This window comes from Akebia trifoliata, chromosome 14, assembly GCF_017979445.1.
Source record: "Akebia trifoliata isolate Shusen 1 chromosome 14, ASM1797944v1, whole genome shotgun sequence".
In the NCBI taxonomy this organism is placed as follows: domain Eukaryota; kingdom Viridiplantae; phylum Streptophyta; class Magnoliopsida; order Ranunculales; family Lardizabalaceae; genus Akebia; species Akebia trifoliata.
This window is the reverse complement of record NC_141388.1, coordinates 12,831,758-12,855,925: the sequence shown is the minus strand read 5'-3', so window position 1 is coordinate 12,855,925 and position 24,168 is coordinate 12,831,758. Positions and strand designations below refer to the sequence as shown.

Below are 24,168 nucleotides of genomic sequence, written 5' to 3'. Positions count from 1 at the left end.
TCTCTATTGTTTGAGGTTTCAACATAAGAATATGATTATGTCGATTAAAATCTCATTATCAGTATCGTAGAAGAATAATTGAAGAAAACGTGCATGATCATCACTTAGAACTAAAGATAGAGTATAATAATAAAATTATCCTTAAACTGTGAATGTATATACACCAGAATTCATATTAGCTATCTTTTTATCCAATTTAGCACCCATTGAAGTAAAAGCAAATGTACTATTATACCCACGAATAAAATCTTTAAATTTCACAGACTCATTTGTCTCAAAAGTAAACAACTCAAATAGAATGTTAAGCATTGGATTGATATGTAGCTTCACCTTTCCTCTATAATAATAAAATGTGGGAGGTTCAAATTTAAACTTCTTGGCATGACAATATACACAATCTAAAATTGCTTGAGTGACATGTGCATCTTTAAAATAGGGTATCTTTCTTTTTTACCATAGGATGTAGATTTGTCCATTTTTGGAGTTGAAAAACCTATATAAAAATAGAAAATATTTTTAAGTTTAATTAACTTTAAAAAATTAAAAGAATAGAGAAAATTAAATGTTAAATGACTGAGAAAAAACCTGATGTAGGTAAATTTTGTACAAGATCAAGAGAAGAAGTAGATTCTTTGTTTGTTATTTGTGTAGAATTAGTAACATAACCAATATTAATATCCCTTTCTTTATTTTTGAAATAAGTCATCACCTTTATCTATCCTAGTATATCGTTGACGATCTTTAACACGTCATTCTTCTTTTCTCAAGCCTTAAATTAAACATCGCGAACTATTATATAATAAATTATATTTCTAAATATAATTTAATTATAATTAATTAATTAATTAAGTAAATATAACTAACGTTCAAACAAAATAATTACAGATATGCATTTGTTTTAAATATCAATATCAATTCCAAAAAGTAATTAAAAAATTAAATAAGTAACCAATACTTTTAGTTTTATTGCTTTCTTCATTACAATCTTGATTTCCAAGCTTTACATGCGAATTGTCAATTTTTTTTCTATGATGAGTTGTCCTTCCAGCCATTATGCCTAAAATAGAAACATGCAAGATATTACATATATATATGGGGGCGGTTCGAGGGACGTCTCACAAACTGATTGAGAAATCGATGAGTGGGCATCGTTGGATCTGAGGGAAACAACGGTAAGGATTGTGTATTCAGGTAATTGTGAGACAGCTGTAAATGAAACGAAAGATTTGAGGTATTTTCAAATACCTCCCTCATTTTGTCTTTTTCCTTTTTTAACTTAAAAAAACTCTCATTCGGTTCATTCTCTTATCTCTTTCTCCCTATTGAAAACACAGAGAACTCACAAGAGTATCTCTCTCTCTCTCGATTGACTGTTGAGAGACGACTTCAAAGAACTCGAAACATAGAGAGTAGAACGATTCGAGCTTGCACACACACTCTCTCTCTCTCTCTCTCTCGATCGATGGCTACGGTAAGAGATCGTGGGACGTCTTCCTTCTTGACAATGATTGTATATCGATTACTTGGTACAAAGAAATTGTTTCCCTGCATGGAGAATTAGTTAGAAGTAGATATATAAGGAGAATCAGTGTTGGAAGTAGAAGATCAGTCATGGTGACCAACAAATAACATCCAGGTTTGATCCAACTGTGATACTCTCCACAAAGAGAAGATGGAGCTTCAAGGAATCCTGTAATTTGTTTGTCCTTTTTGATAATAAAGGAAATTTGCAATTTAATTCTCATTCAAAATCATGTTAAATGAGGGAAAAAGTGATTCTATCTGTACTTGAGTTAAAATTACTGTTATTAAACTAATGATTTATTATTGTTGAAAGTTGCTTAAAATTCCTTATGAAAGGGCTCCATAACCAAAGGTTGTTCCAACAACTGTTGAGGGAAAGGGCCAAATCATCATATCTAGAAATCAGTGGGGTATCCTAGAATAGATTTGATAAACCAAACTCTCACATTCCAGTTGACAGATGAAGGAAACCAATCTACAGACTATGGAGGATAAAAAGTTTGTTTTGATGTGTGCCTCTATAGCTCATCAATGGTAGGGGCACCTCAACACAAGTGTTGTATGTACAGAACAATGCGCCAAGACGTAAACAAAACCAAGAAAATAAAGCATAAACCACAGCCAAACAACTAAAGATCCAGATGCACATCTGTCTGTGTTTTCAGTAGAGAGAAAGAGAAGAGAATGAATCGGTTTAGTTGGATTACAGTGATAGAGAATGAGAATTTATTTAAGTTAAAAAAGAAAAAAGATAAAATGAGGGAGGTATTTGAAAATACCTCAAATCTTTCATTTCATTTACAACTGTCTCACAATTACCTGAATACGTAATCCCCGCCGTTGTTTCCTTCATATCCAACGAAGCCCACTCATCGGTTTCTCAATCAGTTTGTGAGACGTCCCTCGAACCGCTCCCTATATATATATATATATATATATACATTGTATAAAATCAAGAATTGAGAAGCATAATTATGTATATTTAAAATACATAAATTTAGAATTGAATGATAAGATCTGAAATTAATGGCTACCAAAAGTCTATCTGAGTCTTATCAAATTTTTTATTTTAGCACCTTAATATTAAAAAGATTAAAGATGATTGATTTGGTGAACAAACAACAAGGTATTTTTTCTTACCATATTGTTGACGATCATTCAAACATGTAAGCTATTTTCTCAAGTCTTGAATTATATATTATTAAAGTGATTAACATTTTTTACTTAGTAATACCATTAATTGTATTGCATTCTTGATTCTCAAGCTTTTCACAAGAATCGTCATTTGTTTGTTGGTGATGAGTAGTCTTTCCAACCATTATACCTAAAATAGACATCCACAAGTTTCTTAGTATTAACAATCAATATATATATATGACCATAGTCAAGGACAAAGAATCAACGCTCTAAAGTTGTCTGCAACACATTCGGGTGGTGGACTAACGACAACATCATAGATAAAATATTTTTCTTCAACTTTTTTTCTTGTTCTGATTGAATTGGAGATTTGAATCATTAAATTGAACATATTGCCTAGTTAATATTTTTTTGTATATAAAAATAGGTTGATTCGTGCTAGATATGGGTGCTAAATATCGATATCGAGAGTGTGCTTCTTTTTTACGAGCTGTTGTCTTGAAAGTAACCATGTCCTACATTTGAAGATGATACTATGAGATAATAAAGACAAAATTTGATCAATAAAATCCTATCAAAACCTAAAATAAAAAATAAATCATAGCAAACTTCACAAAAGTTTGGGTAAAACTTAAGAATCAATGGTTTCAAATTTCAATAGCTAGAAACTTAATAATATTTATTTGTTTAAAATTGACAATCAAAATAAAAATAATGAGAAAGAAAATTAATTAATATAAACAAGAAAAGAAGATCTAAAATATGGAATGCGGAATCTAAGGAGAATGATTTTCATAGAAAGCATATGTTATGCATCATGACATTTAGGAGAATAAAAGATTAATACATGTGTTGATGATAAACAAATTAATGTTCATTAAACTATTAAACCATTAAACAAATTTTAAACCATTAAAAAATTTGAGTTTTTAACAATTTTTAAAAATAAAATTCCAACAAGGACTCCCTTAGACGAATTATGCAAGGGAGGGGGTGTCTCAAATTAATTAAAATTTTAAGATTTAATTTAAAAAGAACAATAAATCTTTAGAATCCCACATTGAAAACTCCATAAGAAAATCTCAAGTTTTTCAATTACCTACAATTCTACCTCCCAATGATTTTTTTATTTATTCAAATCCCATGATTTTCCTTATAAGAAACTCAACCCACTTAAGACTAAAAGAAAGAAAAGTAAAAAATGCTAAAAAAAAACAATAAAGATACTCAACACATGATGAACCTTAAAAAAATATTTATAAAATCTTCATGAGATTCTCAAACCCCACTATGGAAAATGTTATAAATTCCAATTATGTCCACACATTGTACACAAAGAAAAATACAAAAAAGAAAAAAAAAAATAGATAAATAATAATAAAAAAGTGAAAAAAAAAAAAAACCATTGTGAGAGTGTTAGCTTGAAATAACGGATTTCTTTTTTAGATAAGATCTTCATATAATGCTTGAGAGGATGAGCTTATCTTGTAAATATTATGCAACCTATGTTATTTGTGGCTTATGAACAATGAGTACAAGATCAAATCAAAAATCAATAAGTGCCTAGGATCAAGGGATGCTATCTTTAGAATTTTTTGTTACAATAGAATTCTATCTTTATAGATGTAACATATAATTAAACAAAAGTCCATGAAAATAATTCACTACATTCGATCATAGTATTAGAGCAAATGATTGATGAGGAAAACAGCCTACGAAAAACTTCAACCCAATAGGAAAGAGGCATATGAGAGTGACCCACTAAAGATAACCCTTTGTAATATAAGGTGATGTTTCTTTCCCATGGGACCGTTTGCACTCAGGTGTGGAGACAAGAAAGGTGACGAATGCCATTTTATACCAAATTTTGCCGGAAATGAGTACTATTGTATTCCCCACCCCCATCAGATTGGAGATTTTAATTTTTCTATAAAAATAATTTTCGATCAATATTTTAAAGGCAATAAAAGTGGTGAATGCATCAGTTTTATTTGGTAACGGGTAAAATCAACAATCTCAACTAAAGTCATAAACAAAGATAATATAATAACGAAAATTACTAACAGAATGAACCAAGGAGGAAATGTGTTATAGAGCTGGACAACAAAAATTGTTGCATTGAACAATCACCCATTTGACAAGATGAACATATAGACTTGGTTTGTAAAAGTTTATGAGCTTTAAGAGAAGAAGTGGAGAGGATCCAATCCAAAACATGTTTTGATGGAGGACTAAGGTGATGATGCCAAACCGCATATGGAACCATGATGATGAACAAGTAGTTGGGAGGAGTGCGTGAAGAAGATAGCTTGCCTTTGGCTAGAAACACTATTTATTTCACCTAATCTAATTAGTGAAAGTTTAGTAGAACAATATCATATAACAACGGGCCAGATCAATACCGTTTCTATGATAATCCATTTGTAAGAAGTGTATGATTGAGGTGATCAGGAAGGCAAAATCACAGTCATTCCCCTGATTACGAGACTAGAAATCTCAATCATTCTCATCATTAAGTTGATCATACTTTGATATAATCTGCTTGCACCATTGATTTAGGTGACTTTAAAGCATCTCATTGGCTGGCCATTCACTTTGTGTTAGCCAATTCTACACTTTATTTTGTGACTGATAATGTACTTGGTTATGTTGGATTGATTCCCTGCCTCACCTTGGACTGATTATACGCCATGTTATAGACTAACTTCAAAATAATATTCTTTCATTGTTAAACCAAAGGGAAATACAAAACTCTCAATCTAATGTGAATAACTTATAAAGAATGAATCCATAAAAACACAATTACCGAGAAATATAATAAACCAATCAAAACTCAAAAACCATCCAAAGGAAAACGAACCAAATCAGCCTGCGTTTCAAAGTTCAAAATCTTGAAAATGTCACACAAAACCCTAGAACACGAAGAAAAACACAAATTCCTCTGTCACAAAACTCTATTTCCCCAAAATTGAAACCCTAGAACAAGAACAAAACCCTAGATTATCTTATAATCTTATAATTTTGTAAAAATCAAATAAAGAACAAACAAACATTAGATTCATAATAATTCATATAAAGCACAAAAAAACATAGATTTAATCGAACAATTTCTAGGGCAAATCGATAAATTTGATTTAAAATACGTAAATATAGAAAATTAAAATCGAAAAACATGAGTTACCTCTACGCCTTTCGACATAACCTCCCTCAAATCCAGAGCTCCCTCTCTGCAATCTAAAGCTCGAACAAAGAAATCGAGAAGAGAAAGTAAAGAATGTTTTGAACAGCGAGAGCACGACCTATTTATAGTTTGATTTTTGATATGATTTTTGGGTAGGAAAGGAGGCAACAATTTTATTTTATAGAATTAGAGAGAAAACGAGAGTCGTGTACGGATTTTGAAAGATGACGAAGATGAGGGTTTTTGGGTAGGAAAAGAGGTGACGGTTTGATAGAAGTGGAGAAGAAGGAGGCGACAGTAAACCAACCGTCGTGCTGGAGCAAACATCGTTAAATGCTTCGGAATAGTATCTCGATAATAAACATCTATGGTTCTCTACACAGCAACTTCAGCAATATGTGAAACGTTATTTAGTTTAGAAGAGACATCTATTTGAAGTACTAATAAAAAAATATTATTTTAATTATAATTATTAAAAAATATTTTTAAATTAACCTTTTAAAAAGAAAACATAAAAAAATGAATTTGCTTTTAGGAGGTAGAGAATAATTTCTATTTAAAATCCTCTAATTTTTGAAAAAAAAAAATTCTATTAATTAGTATAAAAAATATAAAATATATCTAAAGTTGCAAATGTTATGTCCATCCCCAGTAACATATGATCTACTAGGCATTTAGACATTGAAATTTCAAGTGGACCACTTTGCCAGAGGCATGGGTGAAGCATGCAAAATAATTATCTGTGCCTTTTGGTAAGAAAACCATATTCGCACATTAATTGCTAAATCAAACCCACTTTCATTAATCTTCTTATCTGCTTAATTTCATGGAAATAAATACTTTAGACGCCTCCCATGGCCTGCCATCTCTCTTTATGATATCTAACTTCAAATAACAGGTTGACTGAAAGTGTATGAAGGAATGGAACCTCACAAGCAAAAATATCCCTCTTAATATCTTTGTAACTCTCTTGAACTTCTACCAGGGACCACATGATATCTATAGTATTGGCTGTCACTCTATACTAAAAATTACCTAAAATATCCATCTTGATTCCATGTATCAACTCTACATCAGATCTTGATACGTAGTTGATCACTCAGGATGGAAATCAAGTAAAAGTCAAACCAATTAATTGGAGAGAAGACTTCAAATCAATCAAATAGTTAAGTGCTTCTGACTCTGGCTCCAATCAAACGGGAGGGGTATTTATTTATTTTTATTTCATGCACCAATAAATTTTGAGTGAGGAACTAATAGCATGCCATATGTCATACTCTCTTTTAGGCCTATCAACCCTTGGATGTTTGATCCACCTTCTTAAAGGATTTACTCAACATATGTTTGATTTGTGATATCAAACTTTAATTTTTCTTTTTTTTTTTTTCCATTAAATGAGAATCATAGGATGATGGACCAAAAGAACATCTCATCGCATTTTTTTTGTTTGATTGATGAAAAAAAGATATTCCACAGATTCATTAAAGAATTTGGGCATAATTACAACAATAATAACAAAGAGTTATCGAGAAGATTTGGGTTAGATAAGAAATCATGTTCATCTATTTTACTCTATTCAAAGTTAAATCTTCTATTATTAAAAGTGAGTTCTAGTATGTTTTTATTCTCTTCATCCAAGTTATTTTGGGTATGTTTCTTATTAAGACCTTCAATTTGAATATTTATTTTGTCGGTCTTTGTTGAATATGTCTCCATACCATATCAGCTGACTTTCTCTTAATTTGTTCATCACCTAATAATGATGGAGCTTTTTTTCTTCTTTTTAATTAATTTTAGTCTTTTAATGCATCCAACACAACTTCATTTTTGTACGCTCAATTTATTAACAAAGTGGTTCTTCATTATTTAACATCTGATTCACAAAGTATAGATAGTCTTACTATTATTTTATAAGACTTTTGTTTTCATTTAATTGGTATAACTTCGTCACGCACTACTTTAGAACGGTACATCTACTTTAACCATCCGTCTCTGATTATATATACAACATCTTCCTTAATCTCCCCCACCAAGAAATTGGGCATGAATTAGACAATGATCTAACATAAAAAAAGAAAATGTACTATGTACACTACAGGGTCAGATAAAAATATCTTACTCCTTGCCTGCATGTAGGCATATTGTAAACTCTTTCGTGTACATGGCAGATCTACGCACGAACAAATTGGGCTGATTCATGATTACTGGAGAGCATTTCCTTGATGTATCTTCTTAAAAAGCCTTTGTAGACATCCAAGCCCATAATGAAGAAACTTCAGATCCAAAGGATAGAAATACGCCATGAATGAGGACAAGTAGGGGTAAGTTTTCTACCAAGCCCACAATCTAGCCTTACACTTCAAAGTGAATTGAAAAGACGTTCGAGTGGCTATCAATCAAGCTTTTTTTTTTTTTTTTTCCTTTATACTATCCCAGTCTAAAAAAACATTATTTCCAGGGCCCCCAACACCCAGCAAAAGTTTCCACGTGGCATGAAACCTGACTAGTGATCACGTGTAGCTAAGCAACTTCTTGTAGTACAGTAATAGCCAAGCAAGGGTAGTTCTGTAAATTGGGTATGTCATTCAATTCACGCGGCTCGGTGGATCTCGGATTCTATTGACACTTCATGATAATAAAAAAGGTTTAAAAAAAATTCTATGAAACAGATCCCTAGAACACTTGTACTGATCGCTAGGAAATCTGTCTGATGGAGAACTTAACCCTCGAGGGTAGAAAAGTCCAACAAATAAAGAATCTACATTGTGGTGCTTAAATTCCTGCTCCATTTGTGATTATTGGGATACTTTCTATTGGTACTCCAAGTTTTACTTATTACACACTAATTTCATAAATTATTTACCATATCCCAATTAAAGATTAAAATAAATTATTTATCATTAAAAAGATTTGGCTCAAATTATTATCCCAATATTATAACACTTATTCAAATAATTTTGATAATTGTTTACTAAATAATTAGACTCATATAAAATCTTAAATAAATCAAAGGACAAACACATAGGCTAAATATCCACGCCCAACACCTCATATTTCCTCCATATTAAATCTTACACCGACTTAAAAAGGAGAGCTAAAAAGGGTTAAAAAAAAAAAAAAAGTGGAAGAATGCGTTCTACTCTCACCTACTTGTTTCTACTGATGAACCTCCTTGTGCCCACCAAATACTGCAATTAATGGGCCCCATCCCTAAATCGTCGTCTTCTCCTCATTACATCTCAAACCCACCACCACCACCACCACATGAACTTAACCCACCAATCTCATTTCATGGCCTCTCAAGACTCTCAACCCTTTCACTGGCACTACACAGAACTCGAGGACAAAAACTTCCAAATCCACGGCCGAAGTCTCCTCCTTATTCTCATCCTCTTCTCTTTCCTGCTCTTCTTCACTCTCTTAGTCCTCTACGCAAGATGGGTCTGTCGCTATCGTCGCCTCTCCACTGCTACTAACACCACTCCTCCCTCTATTACTGCCACACCACATCAAGTTGCTGCTCCAACACCTTCTCGATCTCTGGGTCTCGACCCATCAATCATCAACAGTTTGCCAATCGTCTTACATCGTCCATCAACAACAACAACAACATCAGATGAAGCCCAGTGTTGTTCTATATGTCTTAGTACATTTCAAGACGAAGAAAAGGTGAAAGTCTTGCCTGCTTGTCACCACGCTTACCATCCTCAGTGTGTAGATAAGTGGCTCGGTACTCAGTCGAGTTGCCCACTCTGTCGTGCTTCTCTTCGAGTCGACTCGGAATCGGCCGTGCCATGAGATACTGACTCTGATTATTTGGTTAATTCTTTATTTTGATGAGTATTTTAGCTTTCAAAGCTTTCCCGTTTTTTGTGTTGGAAAGGAAGGTGTCCTGATTGTGTAGTTTGGTTGGAGTGTAGTGTAGTTTGTTTGTTTTTGTCAAGATTCCTTCCTCCAACACATGGTCCCCGACCTTTTTTATTTTTAATTATAGAGACAACTTTACCCTTTCTTACGATTTCTAATTACTCATTAAAAAATTAAAGGTAATTTCACCTATAGATATTCTCCAGCCACCCAATTCATATGTAAATCACCAAAGAATTAACCCACATATTGGGGGTGGCGTTAGCAAAAGTTGGTGTGTGGTGTGATAATAGAAACTCTCTCTCTCTCTCTCTCTCTCAAAACTTATTTTTGACTGATCTTTGTTAGGCTAGGACTTCATTGACACTTCTAATTGAGGTTGTAAAATTATTTAGTTGAGTTTTTGGATTTCAATCTTATCCCTTTCTCTTTCAATAATTCAAGCCCTCTTTTCATATCTCTCTCTCTCTCTTCTTTGTAATTTTTTTTACTGAATTATTGAGATATACAACCCAATCAAACAAAACAAGAATATCAATTTAAAATATTTTGGATATTTTTGGGTGTGGACGAAAATGATTGAAAAATGGGTTTAATTTAAGATTTTTATGATAACACTAAGTTGGTCATCAAATCTTTGGAGATCATTTTTGTCACGCAACATGATAAGGACACATACCTAAAAAGAAACGAAGGGAGGGTTTCACTTAGAGTAATGAGTCATTTTTTAAATCAAGTGGATAAAATAAAAGGCATCGAGCTCTGCACTCTAAGCGAAGTGCATTATAGTAAAAAGAAAGATAGTAATTTGCATCCCTATCATAAAAAGTAGGAAGGAAGATATCAACTAAGAACTAAAAGCATAGACATCTCGTCAAAGGTAATAAAGAGTCAATGTTCTTATACCAAGGTTTTGAGAACGAAGCTCTTAGGCAATTACAGATCAAGATGAGAATTGAAAATATGCGATTCAACTCCTTAGTAGGACCAAGGAAAAACAAGGAAGGAATAAAATCTAAACCTCGTAAGTAGAATGTAAGTTCAGTACCAATCGAGATCACCCAAAATAGAGTATGGTAGGATCTTAGGTTGACAAGTGTAGGATGACAAACTACAATCAATTTAAAGAAATTAACCAGATCAGTCATATCTCAGCTAGGACTCAAAATCCATAGCCAACCAAGATAGACCTAGAAGGAACAAGAGTTCTTCAATGCACCAAGTCCCTACATTCATAATAAAAGCGAACGAGCTTATCAAAACGAGAGAATTTGACATATCTTGACGCATTCACCTTGTGTAGACACCCCATTTTTGCATCCGCCTGATTAATCAACTCGTCAACCCGATCGCAAGGATTCCCAATGATGGATGTGTATTCCGTTGCTTTATTTTGTTACCAGATATGTTTCAGAAATCCAGATGAGGTATCTCGAATTGACAAAACCTTAGAAACCACGCTACGCTAGGAAAATACGACCCCAGAAACATAGAAATCATCATCTTGCAGACCAAAAAGAAGCTTCACGATAAAAATCACTAAAAATTGATCAAATTACCAAAATACCCCTGACATCAAAACAACCCTAGAGCCTACGTTACGCTTAGGAAAACTCTCTCGAACACATAAAATAACAAATCGGAACCAAATAGATCATTTCACCAATTTTAACAGAATTTGACAAAATTACGAAAATGCCCCTCATAAAGTTCACAATCATTTCACATAAAAATTTCATAAATGACACAAACCAACATTCTCATTGAATTCTTTACGAAAAACCGATTCTAAAACATCCTAGAACATCAAAAACTGACTTAAAACGTGAAAAGTCCTCTCCGGGGGCAAAACGGTAATTTCACAATTTTCATGATAAAAAATTCCGAAATTAATGAATAAAATATGAAATAATTAAATTTAAACATTAATGAAATTAATTTAAAATTTTGAATTTAAAAAATCGATCAATCGGGCTCTCAGGCAAAATTGTTGAGGGTTCGTGGGATATTTCTTTAAGGACCCCTCCATTTGGGGGTCCAAAGAATTAAAAATATTTTAGAGGAGGGGTTCTCCAAAAATCAAAGTAAATCAAGCAAGACTAAGGTCAAGGTATTAAAGTCAATCGAGTGAGACTACAGTCAAAATTTAAGTCAATTAAGCAAGACTGAGGTCAAGGTATTAAAAGTCAATCCATTAAGACTGAAGTCAAAACATTAAAAGTCAATCAAATAAGACCAAAAGTCATAATAGAATTATAATTGATTAATAACTCTATCTAATAGAGTTCTAACTTAAAAACAATTCTACCTAAAACAATTTGAATTAAAACACAATTCTACCTAAAACAATTCTAATTAAAACACAATTCTACCTAAAACAATTCTAACTAAAACACAACTCTAATTAAAAGAACTCTAATTAAATACTAACTCTACCCAAATCAACTCCTAAAAAAATCTATAAATAGAGGTGCTCACACCCTATTTTCGGATCAAATAATAAACCCTAGGAGAAGTAGGTCTAGAAGCTCCCCTAGCCCCCCATAAACCCTAGTTTTGGAGTCCCAACTCCTTAGCTAACATCCCCCCTTCAATTTTAGTCTAGAAAACACCCAAAAGCCTTCTAAAAACACCCCCAAATCCGCAACGAATTTGAAGAGTTCAGATTCAAAAATAAGGAGATACCTTGCCTCGGAGATCCAAAGACAAATCCGGAAACAGAACGAAGCAAGGGAGCACGGTACAAGGAGCTCTTTTTGTCAGATCTGAGGGAACAAAGTCCTTGCATCGGAAAGGTATTTTTTTTTTTAATTTATTTTTTATCTAGGTTTTAGCAATGTAATTTACTTGGGAATTTAGTAGAGACCGGCTTTGGCCGGGCGGGGTTGGTGCCTAACACCTTCCAATCCCGTAACATGATCCCCGAACTCAGTTTTTTTTTTTAGATTAGTTTTTATCCGTTTAGAGTCATTGATCGGTTCCTAGACCATAATAACTAGGTGGCGACTCCCAAACCTCAAGGGTCAAAAGCGGGTCCGCGCACCCCGCGGATCGAGGGCGCTTTCAGTGGCGACTCCGCTGGGGACTATTGAGGATCAAACTTGAAAAACCCCAAGTATGGGAGCATTGCCAAGATGACCTAGTTTTTTTTTATTATTTAGTTGGATTTATTTTATTTATTTTTTCTGTTTATTTATTTTTTTGTCTTGATTGTAGATGCTTTTGGGTATTGCATTTTTTTTTTTTCAATTAAGGATCACTTTTTGATGACCCATAAGTAATGAAAGATTCAAATTGATGGAATGATGAAGGTTGGACAGAAATATTAAAACGTTTTTAGAGAATATTCTAGTGAGAATTAAGTCTGAGAGCCTTTAATAAAACATAGATCTCGTCGAGTAGATTAATTTAGAATCTGAGTTCACTCAATTTCGTTATCGGAAGCCTTAGATATCACCGATGCAAGTTCAATCTGTAAATCTGGAATTATTTCTGAATGAAAGTTGGGACAGCAACGTTAAAATTTTTTTACAGAATATTCTAGTGAGAATTAAGTCTGGGAACCTCTTAATAAAACGTAGATCTCATCGAGTGGATTAATTTAGAACTTGAGTTCACTCAATTTCGTTACCAGAAGCCTTAGATATCATCGATGCAAGTTCAATATGTAAATCTGGAATTATTTCTGAATGAAAGTTGGGACAGCAATGTTAAAACTTTTTTACAGAACATTCTAGTGAGAATTAAATCTGGGAATCTCTTAATAAAACGTAAATCTCATCGAGTAGATTAATTTAGAACTTGAGTTCACTCAATTTCGTTATCGGAAGCCTTAGATATCATCGATGCAAGTTCAATCTGTAAATCTGGAATTTTTTCTGAATGAAAGTTGGGATAGCAACGTTAAAACGTTTTTACAGAACATTCTGGTGAGAACTAAGTCTGGACACCTATTACTAAAATGTAGATCTCATCGAGTAGATTAATTTAGAACTTGAGTTCACTCAATTTCGTTATCGAGAGCCTTAGATATCATCGATGCAAGTTCAGATTGTATTTTCCTAATTCACAGAAAATCTGAATTTATCTAATGTTGGCACAATTAATGTTCTTGAGAGTGAGCTCATCTCAACCATTGTCATTCTATCATCAATGTAACACCTATTGGAATCTCGATTTATTTTGGATCACCTAAAAGTGATCATTGATTGGACTTTAAAAATTATAAAAATTGTGCCTATTGCGATGATTAGATCTAATTAATTATTATAGGCCCTTATTTATTAATTGATTTGCTAATTGATGAATGCTAGAGATGTGCACGTTTAAAGCTTGAATTAAACCATATGAGTATGTTCCTGATCGATGTTTGCTTGCACTTGTATGATTTAATATCCTCTCTTGATTGGCTTGATTGGGCCATGGACCCATTTGTTTGAAAAGGCCCCGGGCACACCCCACCTTACTTTGCACACACCACATGCACGTTTACCGCTTTACTCACTTACACGTCCCATTTAGCCAACGTGGCACTAGTGCGTGGCCCGGTCTCTTCGGAGATGCGACGTCATTCATGAAACCCACAACTCCAGTCACGTACCTTAGGGTATATCGAACTGGGGCATCAACATCGTCTGATCAAGTGATTCTGAGAGACATATTGATGCACCTATGCTGGGGTGACCTGAGCCTTTGTCCTATTGTAAGCCACACAGTCATATGTCCCGATTGCCAACGTAGTACTAGTACGTGGTCGGTCCTCTCGTGGGATGCCAAACCATTTATGAAAGCTACAACTCTTGACTCGTACCCGTAGGTATAAAAGGTAATCTAAGTATATCAATTGCACTTCTTGGTCAAAATCGGTGCCTAAGCAAGATCTTGCCCCGCTGTACCCTACTGTACGAGGGGGATAGACTACGTCTATTCTAGACGAGAGGTATTTAAGTGGGCCCTTGCTCAGCATTGTGCGCCACCTCTCAACTGGAGATCAAACTGGCTGTTTTTGGCTTCAGAGAAGTGAATTGAGGTTTTAGATTATCACCTATACGGTATATCAAACCAAGTCACCACGTATCGAAAGGTATATAGGTGTGCTTGGGCAAGGGTGGCCAGATAAAAATGCATTGCACGTAGTAAGCCTAGAGTCTAGAAACATTCCCCATAGGTCACGACTCGAACTTATCGTGGGTGTTCCCGGGTTGTTTATTGAATGAATGCCTGTTGTTGGATGAATGTTTGTGAGTGATATGAATGTTGAGATCAAAGTGCATGATTGTCCTCAAGGATCAAAGAAATTTTATTTTTGAAAATTAAAATGGGTGCACCGACCCAGTAAAGAGTCCATTATTTTACAATAATGACCCAGTCCATCCCGATCCAACAATCATGGTGGACCGGGCCAGTTAAATCAAAATGGAAATCGAATTTTCAAAGAAGAAAAAGAAAATATTTTTCAAAAAAAAAAAAAGGAGATTATTTTCCAAAAGAAGGCTTCTTTAGAAGAAACATTTTTCAGAAAATATATTTTCCTGAATAAAATATTTTCCGAAAGAAGTGTTTTCCAGAAAAAGTGTTATTCTCTAGAAAAAATGTTTTCTAAGAAAAAATATTTTCTAAAAAAAAAAAATGTTTTCCAGAAGAAAATGTTTTCCAAAAGAAAAGAAAAAAGGAAAAATTTGCAAAAGATCTATTTTTTGCATGAAAAATTTTTATGGACATTGGAAAACTACCAAAAAATGTTGCAAAAATATAATCAGATTTGTGAAATAAAAACATTATTTTCCAATATTTTTCAAGAGTGCAACATAATTATTTTTCTTCTGAATAATCATTGAATGGATAAATTTTTTAATGGATTGGTGCACAAAATTCAATAAAATCTCAAGGTTCATTTAAAATGTTATCAAGGGGGTGACACTGAAATTGGTTAAATTCACCTTCAAAGAGGTTTAAGGGTTATCATTGTATCTAAGCTCAATCGTCCATCGTCTAGCTAGGGTTGTAAATCCGGTCAGTTAGAGTAAACGTCAATATCAAATCAACAGTCAGAAATGACCTCAAAATTTTTCAACATCGTCCAGTTGTTCTTCGAAGATCGTAGTGCTTCAATCCTACCGATTATAAGCAATATCTCAGTCCTCAATCCTAATCAAGCCCGTTTTGGGTAGTCTTGAGTTTTCATGGGTCATTTGGGTTAACTCGAGTCCTTTTTCCTAACAAGGTCATGTCCTCATTAGATTGAGTCTACTCTTTCTAATTGAGTCAAGTTAGTTCGTCGAGTCTATAGAGGTGTTTATCGCCCCTTCTGAATTTGATTGGATAAAGAAAATTTTTTAATACCTCAAGCGCATTAAAGAATTAACTAATAATCTAGCTTCAAGGATATATTTTTCTCCTGAACAAGAAAGATAAGAGTCGGGCTCAAGAAAGCAAAGGTTATTGACCTCGGAACAGAAATAAATTCCTAAAGAGATTCAAATAGAAACCATCTTATCTCCAGAAGAACACAAGGGGATAATGAATTTTCTTAGAAATTTCGAAGACTTGTTCACGTGGGCCTATGAGGATATGTTAGGTGCAAGTTTGGGTGTTGTCTAACACGGATTATATATTGACTCGTCTATATCGATGGAATCAAAGAAGATGTTATAAAATACATCAGCACTATCCTTACTACATCTTGAGTTGCAAATCACATATTATCAATCGATATGGGGATACCTTTTGAACTGATCTCTGATAATGGGTCGTACTTCAAAGCTTAAATCATTACTCCGTGTTCAAAGTTGAAGATCCGGAATCACAAATCATCCTCCTACCGTCCTCAGATCAATGGAACGGTTGAAGCAGTTAGTAAGAGTATCAAGACTATCATCAGGAAACTGAGTCAATAACATCGAGATTGGTCAGAAAAATTATCATTCACGCTGTGGACATATCGAACCCTAATTCGATCCTCTATTGGAGCTACTCCCTACTCTTTAGTGTATGGCATGGAAGCAGTCTTGCCAGTTGAAATGAAAATTCCGTCTCTCAGGGTCTTATTGGAAAATCATTTGTTAGAAACAGATTAGGTTCGTCAGCAGTATGAAGAATTAAACTTGATCGAAGAAAACGAGTTAAAGCCCTGTACCATGTGCAAACTTATCAAAGAAGAGTTGCCCGTGCGTTTGACAAGAAAATCAAGGCCCGTCACTTACAAGTCGGGGATTTAGTACTTAAAGATAACAGGGCACCTATTTTTGATCCCAGGGGAAAGTTCAAACCAAATTGGGGAGGTCCATTCATCATCAAAGAAATATTACCAGGAAAAGCTGTCAGACTTCAAGATCATGATGGAATCGAGTTACCAGAACCAACCAACCTTGACCAAATCAAACGGTACTACATTTAAGGAGGCCATCTTTGGCCGAATCAATTTTCCTGCTACCCAGTTCATTATCTCCTTTCTCAGCCCTTTGCAGCCTTTTCAAAAAAAAAAAAAATAATAATAAAATGATGCCTTTTTCTTTCTCAGCCCGATCACCTAACCTAGGGGAGGGAAAATTTGAACTACGTTTTGGTCTGATCCCAAAATGTTGGGGTACGTAGGCAACCTGAGAAATTACTTCAGGCCCGACCACATCAATAAAAAAAAAATCTATTTCCCCACACAATAAGAAATGAAAAAAATTCAAAAGAAAAAAAATTCAAAATGGGGAAGAAAATTTAAAGAAAAAGAAATAATTTAAAAGGAAATGCCACACAAGGGACATTTGGGTTTTTGAGCCTCAAAATTCCTTTCTTTTTACCCAGTCCCAAGCCTACCCATAAAAGTCCTCCTAAGTACCGTGTGAAAAGTCAAGGAGGGTGGCAAAGCATGATCAGACAGTAAATTCTAGAAGTTCAAAGGAGAAGAAAAAGATAAGTGAAAATACCTGCTAAGTTGAAAACCCGAAAAGGGCGACTTAGGCAAAAATTAAGGCAAGCTCGCAAGGTTGAAAATCTGAAAGGACAACTTTGGCAACAATTAGAGCAAAGAAAAAGAGAAAAGCTCGCTAGATCGAAAACCTGAAAAGGCGATCTAGGCAAAAGCTAGAGCAAGCTCGCTAGATTGAAAACCTGAAAAGGCGATCTAGGCAAAAGTTAGAGCAACAAAGAAAAATAGAAGAAAATCCCAAGCTAAGAGCGGTCCGAGCTAAAACATCAGAAAGTCCGAATAATCAAGCTCAATACTTAGTTTATACCAGGCATAGACTCAGAAGCCACAAGTATCTTGTCTATGATCGATCTGAAAATGTTTACTTCCCTAAGTGAACTAAGGGGGATAAGGGTGAATTCTATGATGAAACTCGAAAAGGAAATAATTTTGTACTCTTGAGCCTGACTCAAAAACCTTCAATAAAATTAATCAAAATTAAAAGTTGAGTCTTTATTGCGCTTGTGGTAATCAATTACTTCAAACCTTCATACAAAGGGCATTTTCTTTCTTTTTTAATGTAACTTTTCCCCCTTATACTAGGGGCATTTTTTTATGATGTGTTCAATTATCTTCAATGCCAAGTACATTGTCAAACTAGGGGCATTTTGTCTTCGAGCAATGTTAATCCTAAAAAAATAATGAAAATCCCAAATTTAAGGTAACCCTCTTGATAACAATTTTTCAAAAAACTCTTGAGGTTCGAAAGAAATAAAATTCAGGTTTTAAAACTTTTTGATAAATCCTTGAGGTTCAAACAAAGGCATTTCGGATCTCACATAGGAGATATAACATTCTTTCAGTCTCTAGATTATTTTCCAGATTCAATCATTCTTGGAATCAATCATTTCTCTTCCAGATTCATTATCTTCCAGATTTATTCGTTCTCCGGTTCGTTCTAATCAGTTTTCTCCAAAATTTATTCATTCCTCTACCAATTTTGCTCAGTTGCCACCAAGGGTTATCTTGGATGTTGCTCAGTTTCCGCCAAGGGTTATCTTGGATTTTGCTCAGTTTCCGCCAAGGGTTATCTTAGATTTTGCTCAGTTGCCGCCAAGGGTTATCTTGGATTTTGCTCAGTCTCCGCCAAGGGTTATCTTGGATTTTGCTCAGTCTCCGCCAAGGGTTATCTTGGATTTTGCTCAATTGCCGCCAAGGGTTATCTTGGATTTTGCTCAGTTGCCACCAAGGGTTATCTTGGATGTTGCTCAGTTTCCGCCAAGGGTTATCTTGGATTTTGCTCAGTTGCCACCAAGGGTTATCTTGGATTTTGCTCAGTCTCCGCCAAGGGTTATCTTGGATTTTGCTCAGTTGCCGCCAAGGGTTATCTTGGATTTTGCTCAGTTGCCGCCAAGGGTTATCTTGGATTTTGCTCAGTCTCCGCCAAGGGTTCTTGGATTTTGCTCAGTTTCCGCCAAGGGTTATCTTGGATTTTGCTCAGTTGCCGCCAAGGGTTATCTTGGATTTTGCTCAGTCTCCGCCAAGGGTTATCTTGGATTTTGCTCAGTTGCCGCCAAGGGTTATCTTGGATTTTGCTCAGTCTCCGCCAAGGGTTATCTTGGATTTTGCTCAGTTGCCGCCAAGGGTTATCTTGGATTTTGCTCAGTCTCCGCCAAGGGTTATCTTGGATTTTGCTCAGTTGCCGCCAAGGGTTATCTTGGATTTTGCTCAGTTGCTGCCAAGGGTTATCTTGGATTTTGCTCAGTCTCCGCCAAGGGTTATCTTGGATTTTGCTCAGTCTCCGCCAAGGGTTATCTTGGATTTTGCTCAGTTTCCGCCAAGGGTTATCTTGATTTTGCTCAGTCTCCGCCAAGGGTTATCTTGGATTTTGCTCAGTCTCCGCCAAGGGTTATCTTGGATTTTGCTCAGTCTCCGCCAAGGGTTATCTTGGATTATGCTCAGATACCGCCGAGGGTTTTCTCGGAATTATGCTCAGATACTGCCGAGGGTTTTCTCGGAACTATGCTCAGATACCGCCGAGGGTTTTCTCGGAACTATGCTCAGATACCGCCGAGGGTTTTCTCGAACTATGCTCAGATACCGCCGAGGGTTTTCTCGAACTATGCTCAGATACCGCCGAGGGTTTTCTCGGAATTATGCTCAGATACCGCCGAGGGTTTTCTTGGAATTATGCTCAGATACCGCCGAGGGTTTTCTCGGAATTATGCTCAGATACCGCCGAGGGTTTTCTCGGAACTATGCTCAGATACGCCGAGGGTTTTCTCGGAACTATGCTCAGATACCGCCGAGGGTTTTCTCGGAATTATGCTCAGATACCGCCGGGGGTTTTCTCGGAACTATGCTCAGATACCGCCGAGGGTTTTCTCGGAACTATGCTCAGATGCCGCCGAGGGTTTTACCGCCGAGGGTTTTCTCGGAACTATGCTCAGGAACTATGTCCAGATTATATTCAAATTATGCTCAGTTTATATTCAAATTATGCTCAGTTTATACTCAGATTATGCTAAATTTATGCTCAGGTTTTACTCAGTTTCACACAGTGCACACACTTGCACATTTGCAATTTTTAGTCAGGGAGAATTCTCTAAAATTCAAGGATCTGACACCGTCAGTGAGAGTTTGCGCTCAAGGACCTGACAACCTTTTAATTCGGGGAGAGCTTTACCCTCAAGGATCCGAACACCTTCACGAATTGCTAAATCAGGCTGCAAAATGAACCATCACTAGCTTTGGCATTCCGATATCGCACTATCTACCAAAATAGATTTGCTATCTAGTTTGCTTCAACCCTCTGCCAAAGAGGGGCATCTGTAGACACCCCATTTTTGCATCCGCCTGATTAATCAACTCGTCAACCCGATCGCAAGGATTCCCAATGATGGATGTGTATTCCGTTGCTTTATTTTGTTACCAGATATGTTTCAGAAATCCAAATGAGGTATCTCGAATTGACAAAACCTTAGAAACCACGCTACGCTAGGAAAATACGACCCCAGAAACATATAAATCATCATCTTGCAGACCAAAAAGAAGCTTCACGATAAAAATCACTAAAAATTGATCAAATTACCAAAATACCCCTGACATCAAAACAACCCTAGAGCCTACGTTACGCTTAGGAAAACTCTCTCGAACACATAAAATAACAAATCGGAACCAAATAGATCATTTCACCAATTTTAACAGAATTTGACAAAATTACGAAAATGCCCCTCATAAAGTTCACAATCATTTCACATAAAAATTTCATAAATGACACAAACCAACATTCTCATTGAATTCTTTACGAAAAACCGATTCTAAAACATCCTAGAACATCAAAAACTGACTTAAAACGTGAAAAGTCCTCTCCGGGGGCAAAACGGTAATTTCACAATTTTCATGATAAAAAATTCCGAAATTAATGAATAAAATATGAAATAATTAAATTTAAACATTAATGAAATTAATTTAAAATTTTGAATTTAAAAAATCGATCAATCGGGCTCTCAGGAAAAATTGTTGAGGGTTCGTGGGATATTTCTTTAAGGACCCCTCCATTTGGGGGTCCAAAGAATTAAAAATAGTTTAGAGGAGGGGTTCTCCAAAAATCAAAGTAAATCAAGCAAGACTAAGGTCAAGGTATTAAAGTCAATCGAGTGAGACTACAGTCAAAATTTAAGTCAATTAAGCAAAACTGAGGTCAAGGTATTAAAAGTCAATCCATTAAGACTGAAGTCAAAACATTAAAAGTCAATCAAATAAGACCAAAAGTCATAATAGAATTATAATTGATTAACAACTCTATCTAATAGAGTTCTAACTTAAAAACAATTCTACCTAAAACAATTTGAATTAAAACACAATTCTACCTAAAACAATTCTAATTAAAACACAATTCTACCTAAAACAATTCTAACTAAAACACAACTCTAATTAAAAGAACTCTAATTAAATACTAACTCTACCCAAATCAACTCCTAAAAAAATCTATAAATAGAGGTGCTCACACCCTATTTTCGGATCAAATAATAAACCCTAGGAGAAGTAGGTCTAGAAGCTCCCCTAGCCCCCCATAAACCCTAGTTTTGGAGTCCCAACTCCTTAGCTAACATCCCCCCTTCAATTTTAGTCTAGAAAACACCCAAAAGCCTTCTAAAAACACCCCCAAATCCGCAACGAATTTGAAGAGTTCAGATTCAAAAACAAGGAGATACCTTGCCTCGGAGATCCAAAGACAAATCCGAAAACAGAACGAAGCAAGGGAGCACGGTACAAGGAGCTCTTTTTGTCAGATCTGAGGGAACAAAGTCCTTGCATCGGAAAGGTATTTTTTTTTTTAATTTATTTTTTATCTAGGTTTTAGCAATGTAATTTACTTGGGAATTTAGTAGAGACCGGCTTTGGCCGGGCGGGGTTGGTGCCTAACACCTTCCAATCCCGTAACATGATCCCCGAACTCAGTTTTTTTTTTAGATTAGTTTTTATCCATTTAGAGTCATTGATCGGTTCCTAGACCATAATAACTAGGTGGCGACTCCCAAACCTCAAGGGTCAAAAGCGGGTCTGCGCACCCCGCGGATCGAGGGCGCTTTCACCTTGAAGGTGCAAAACTAACTTTACAATAATACAGAGTTCAAGCTCTTCTCTTCGACCTAACTATTTTAACCTTCCTATCTAATTGTCTTTCTACCTTATTTATAAATATTTGAAGGATATCTACAGACTGAGATTTCTTATGAATCAAATAGACATAATCAAACCTACAAAAGTCATCTACAAAGATGATGAATTATCTTTTTTTACTTAAACATCAATGAAAAAGGATTTACAAATTTTAGTGTGTATGATCTTAAGAAATTCTTTAGTTTTTGTAGTTCCTTTTTTAGTATGTTTAGTTTGCTTTCCTTTAATGTAATTCACACAAATTGAGAAATCTAAAATGTCCAAATTATCTAAAATATGGAGAAATTTGATTTATCACAAGATGGAGGAATTTTAAGCGTTTATGTCACAAGATTGGGCATAATCAAAATTTAAACTATTTTTTTTATATAAATCATCAATTAAAACCCAGGTCCTATTAAAACTAAATTTAAAAATAATTTTAACTATCCACATTCAAAAGAAACCGAATAACATAAACTATATAATCTAGACAACGAAATCAAATTCCTAGATATAGTAGGAACATAAAAAGTGATCTCCAGATCCATCTGATGATCAGTCTCTAATATCAAACGATAGGTTCATACAGTTAGCATTTGCGCTCTGAGACGATTTTCCATGAAATGGACCTTTTACTTTGCATTGGCTTTCTGTTTGACTCCAAATTCGTAATATGAGTTATGACTCCAAAATCAATCCATTAGGTATTAGAAGGTACTTTAATTAAATTTGATTTATAACATATAAAAGAAAGAAACATACATTTCCTTTCGAATCAATTTTTTGTGTTTTGTGTAGTTTTTTTTATGTGTCTAGCTTTACCACAAAAGTAGCACTTAACACTATTGTTGTTCTTCCTTTCAGCCTGATTTGCATTCTTACGCATTTTTCTTCTCCCTGATGAGTTCTTCTTTCATTTCCTTGACTTTCTTCTATTCTTTCTTGCTCCTTGAGTCATCACAAAATCAAGTTATTTCCCTTCCTATCTCAATTAGTTTGTTCACATTCCATTTATCCTTATTTGTGTTGTAGTAGATCTTAAAGGGATCAAACTGAATTGGGGGAGAGTTGAAGATAAACTGGATTTGAAAGGAATCATCCATGCTTATTCTTAATGCTCTAAGTTATACAGTCTTGTCTGTCATGTTGATGATATGATCTTGAATTTATCGTATCTCATCGTACTTCATAGTTGTCAACTCAACCATTAGAGTACCTGCAAGCGATTTTTCAGTAGACTTGATCTTTTCTTCCATATTCTTCAAATACTCTTGTGCACTGTCATCAGGGATGTCTTGATGTTGTTAGCAATGGTCATCATCATAAATATCAAACTAAATCTATTTGATTTTTTTTCAAACGAGAAGTAAATTCTCTCGCTCTATCATACTGTTTTCAATAAGGCCCGTAAGTTTTGCAGAAATTAACATTAAGTCAAGATCCTGAATACTTAAAGTGAATTGGATGAGCTCATACCATTATGAAAATTTTAATTTGATAAGGATTAGGATGATAGATGCATAAGAGTGCAATAAACTAAAAACTGAAATAAAAAAAGGACAATGCTCTAATAAATGCCTTGAGTTTTATTTGACAATGATGAATTTATTAATATTACCTAAATTTATCCTTTGGGATAAACTAAGTATATTTATTATTCACTCATTTTAAGGTAATTACTAATTTAGTTACCTTGTAAGGTTAATACAATTTACATAATTTATTTAATCACTTTTGTTGCCTTTAAGTATCCAATCCTAGTTCTGTTAAATTCATAAAAATCATATTATCTTACCCAGATTTCAATTAGTTACAAAATAATTAACCTACAGCTTGGGATGGCATTAGCAAAAGTTGGTGTGTGGTAAGCCTGTCAATGGATGTTTATCGG

General features: G+C 34.7%; 1 protein-coding gene across 1 annotated transcript; it reads left to right on the top strand.

Annotated features, from left to right (window-relative positions):
* The first annotated feature begins 9,133 nt into the window (after positions 1-9,133).
* Positions 9,134-9,640, top strand: LOC147386338 (RING-H2 finger protein ATL66-like). Its single transcript, XM_086424533.1, has one exon. The coding sequence runs from the start codon at positions 9,134-9,136 to the stop codon at positions 9,638-9,640; it is 507 nt and encodes a 168-aa protein (XP_086280659.1).
* Positions 9,641-24,168: the final 14,528 nt, after the last annotated feature.

Bases quoted from the DNA above. Each gene is read 5' to 3' on its own strand.
- LOC147386338 (XM_086424533.1), top strand. From the start codon at position 9,134: ATGGCCTCTCAAGACTCTCAACCCTTTCACTGGCACTACACAGAACTC.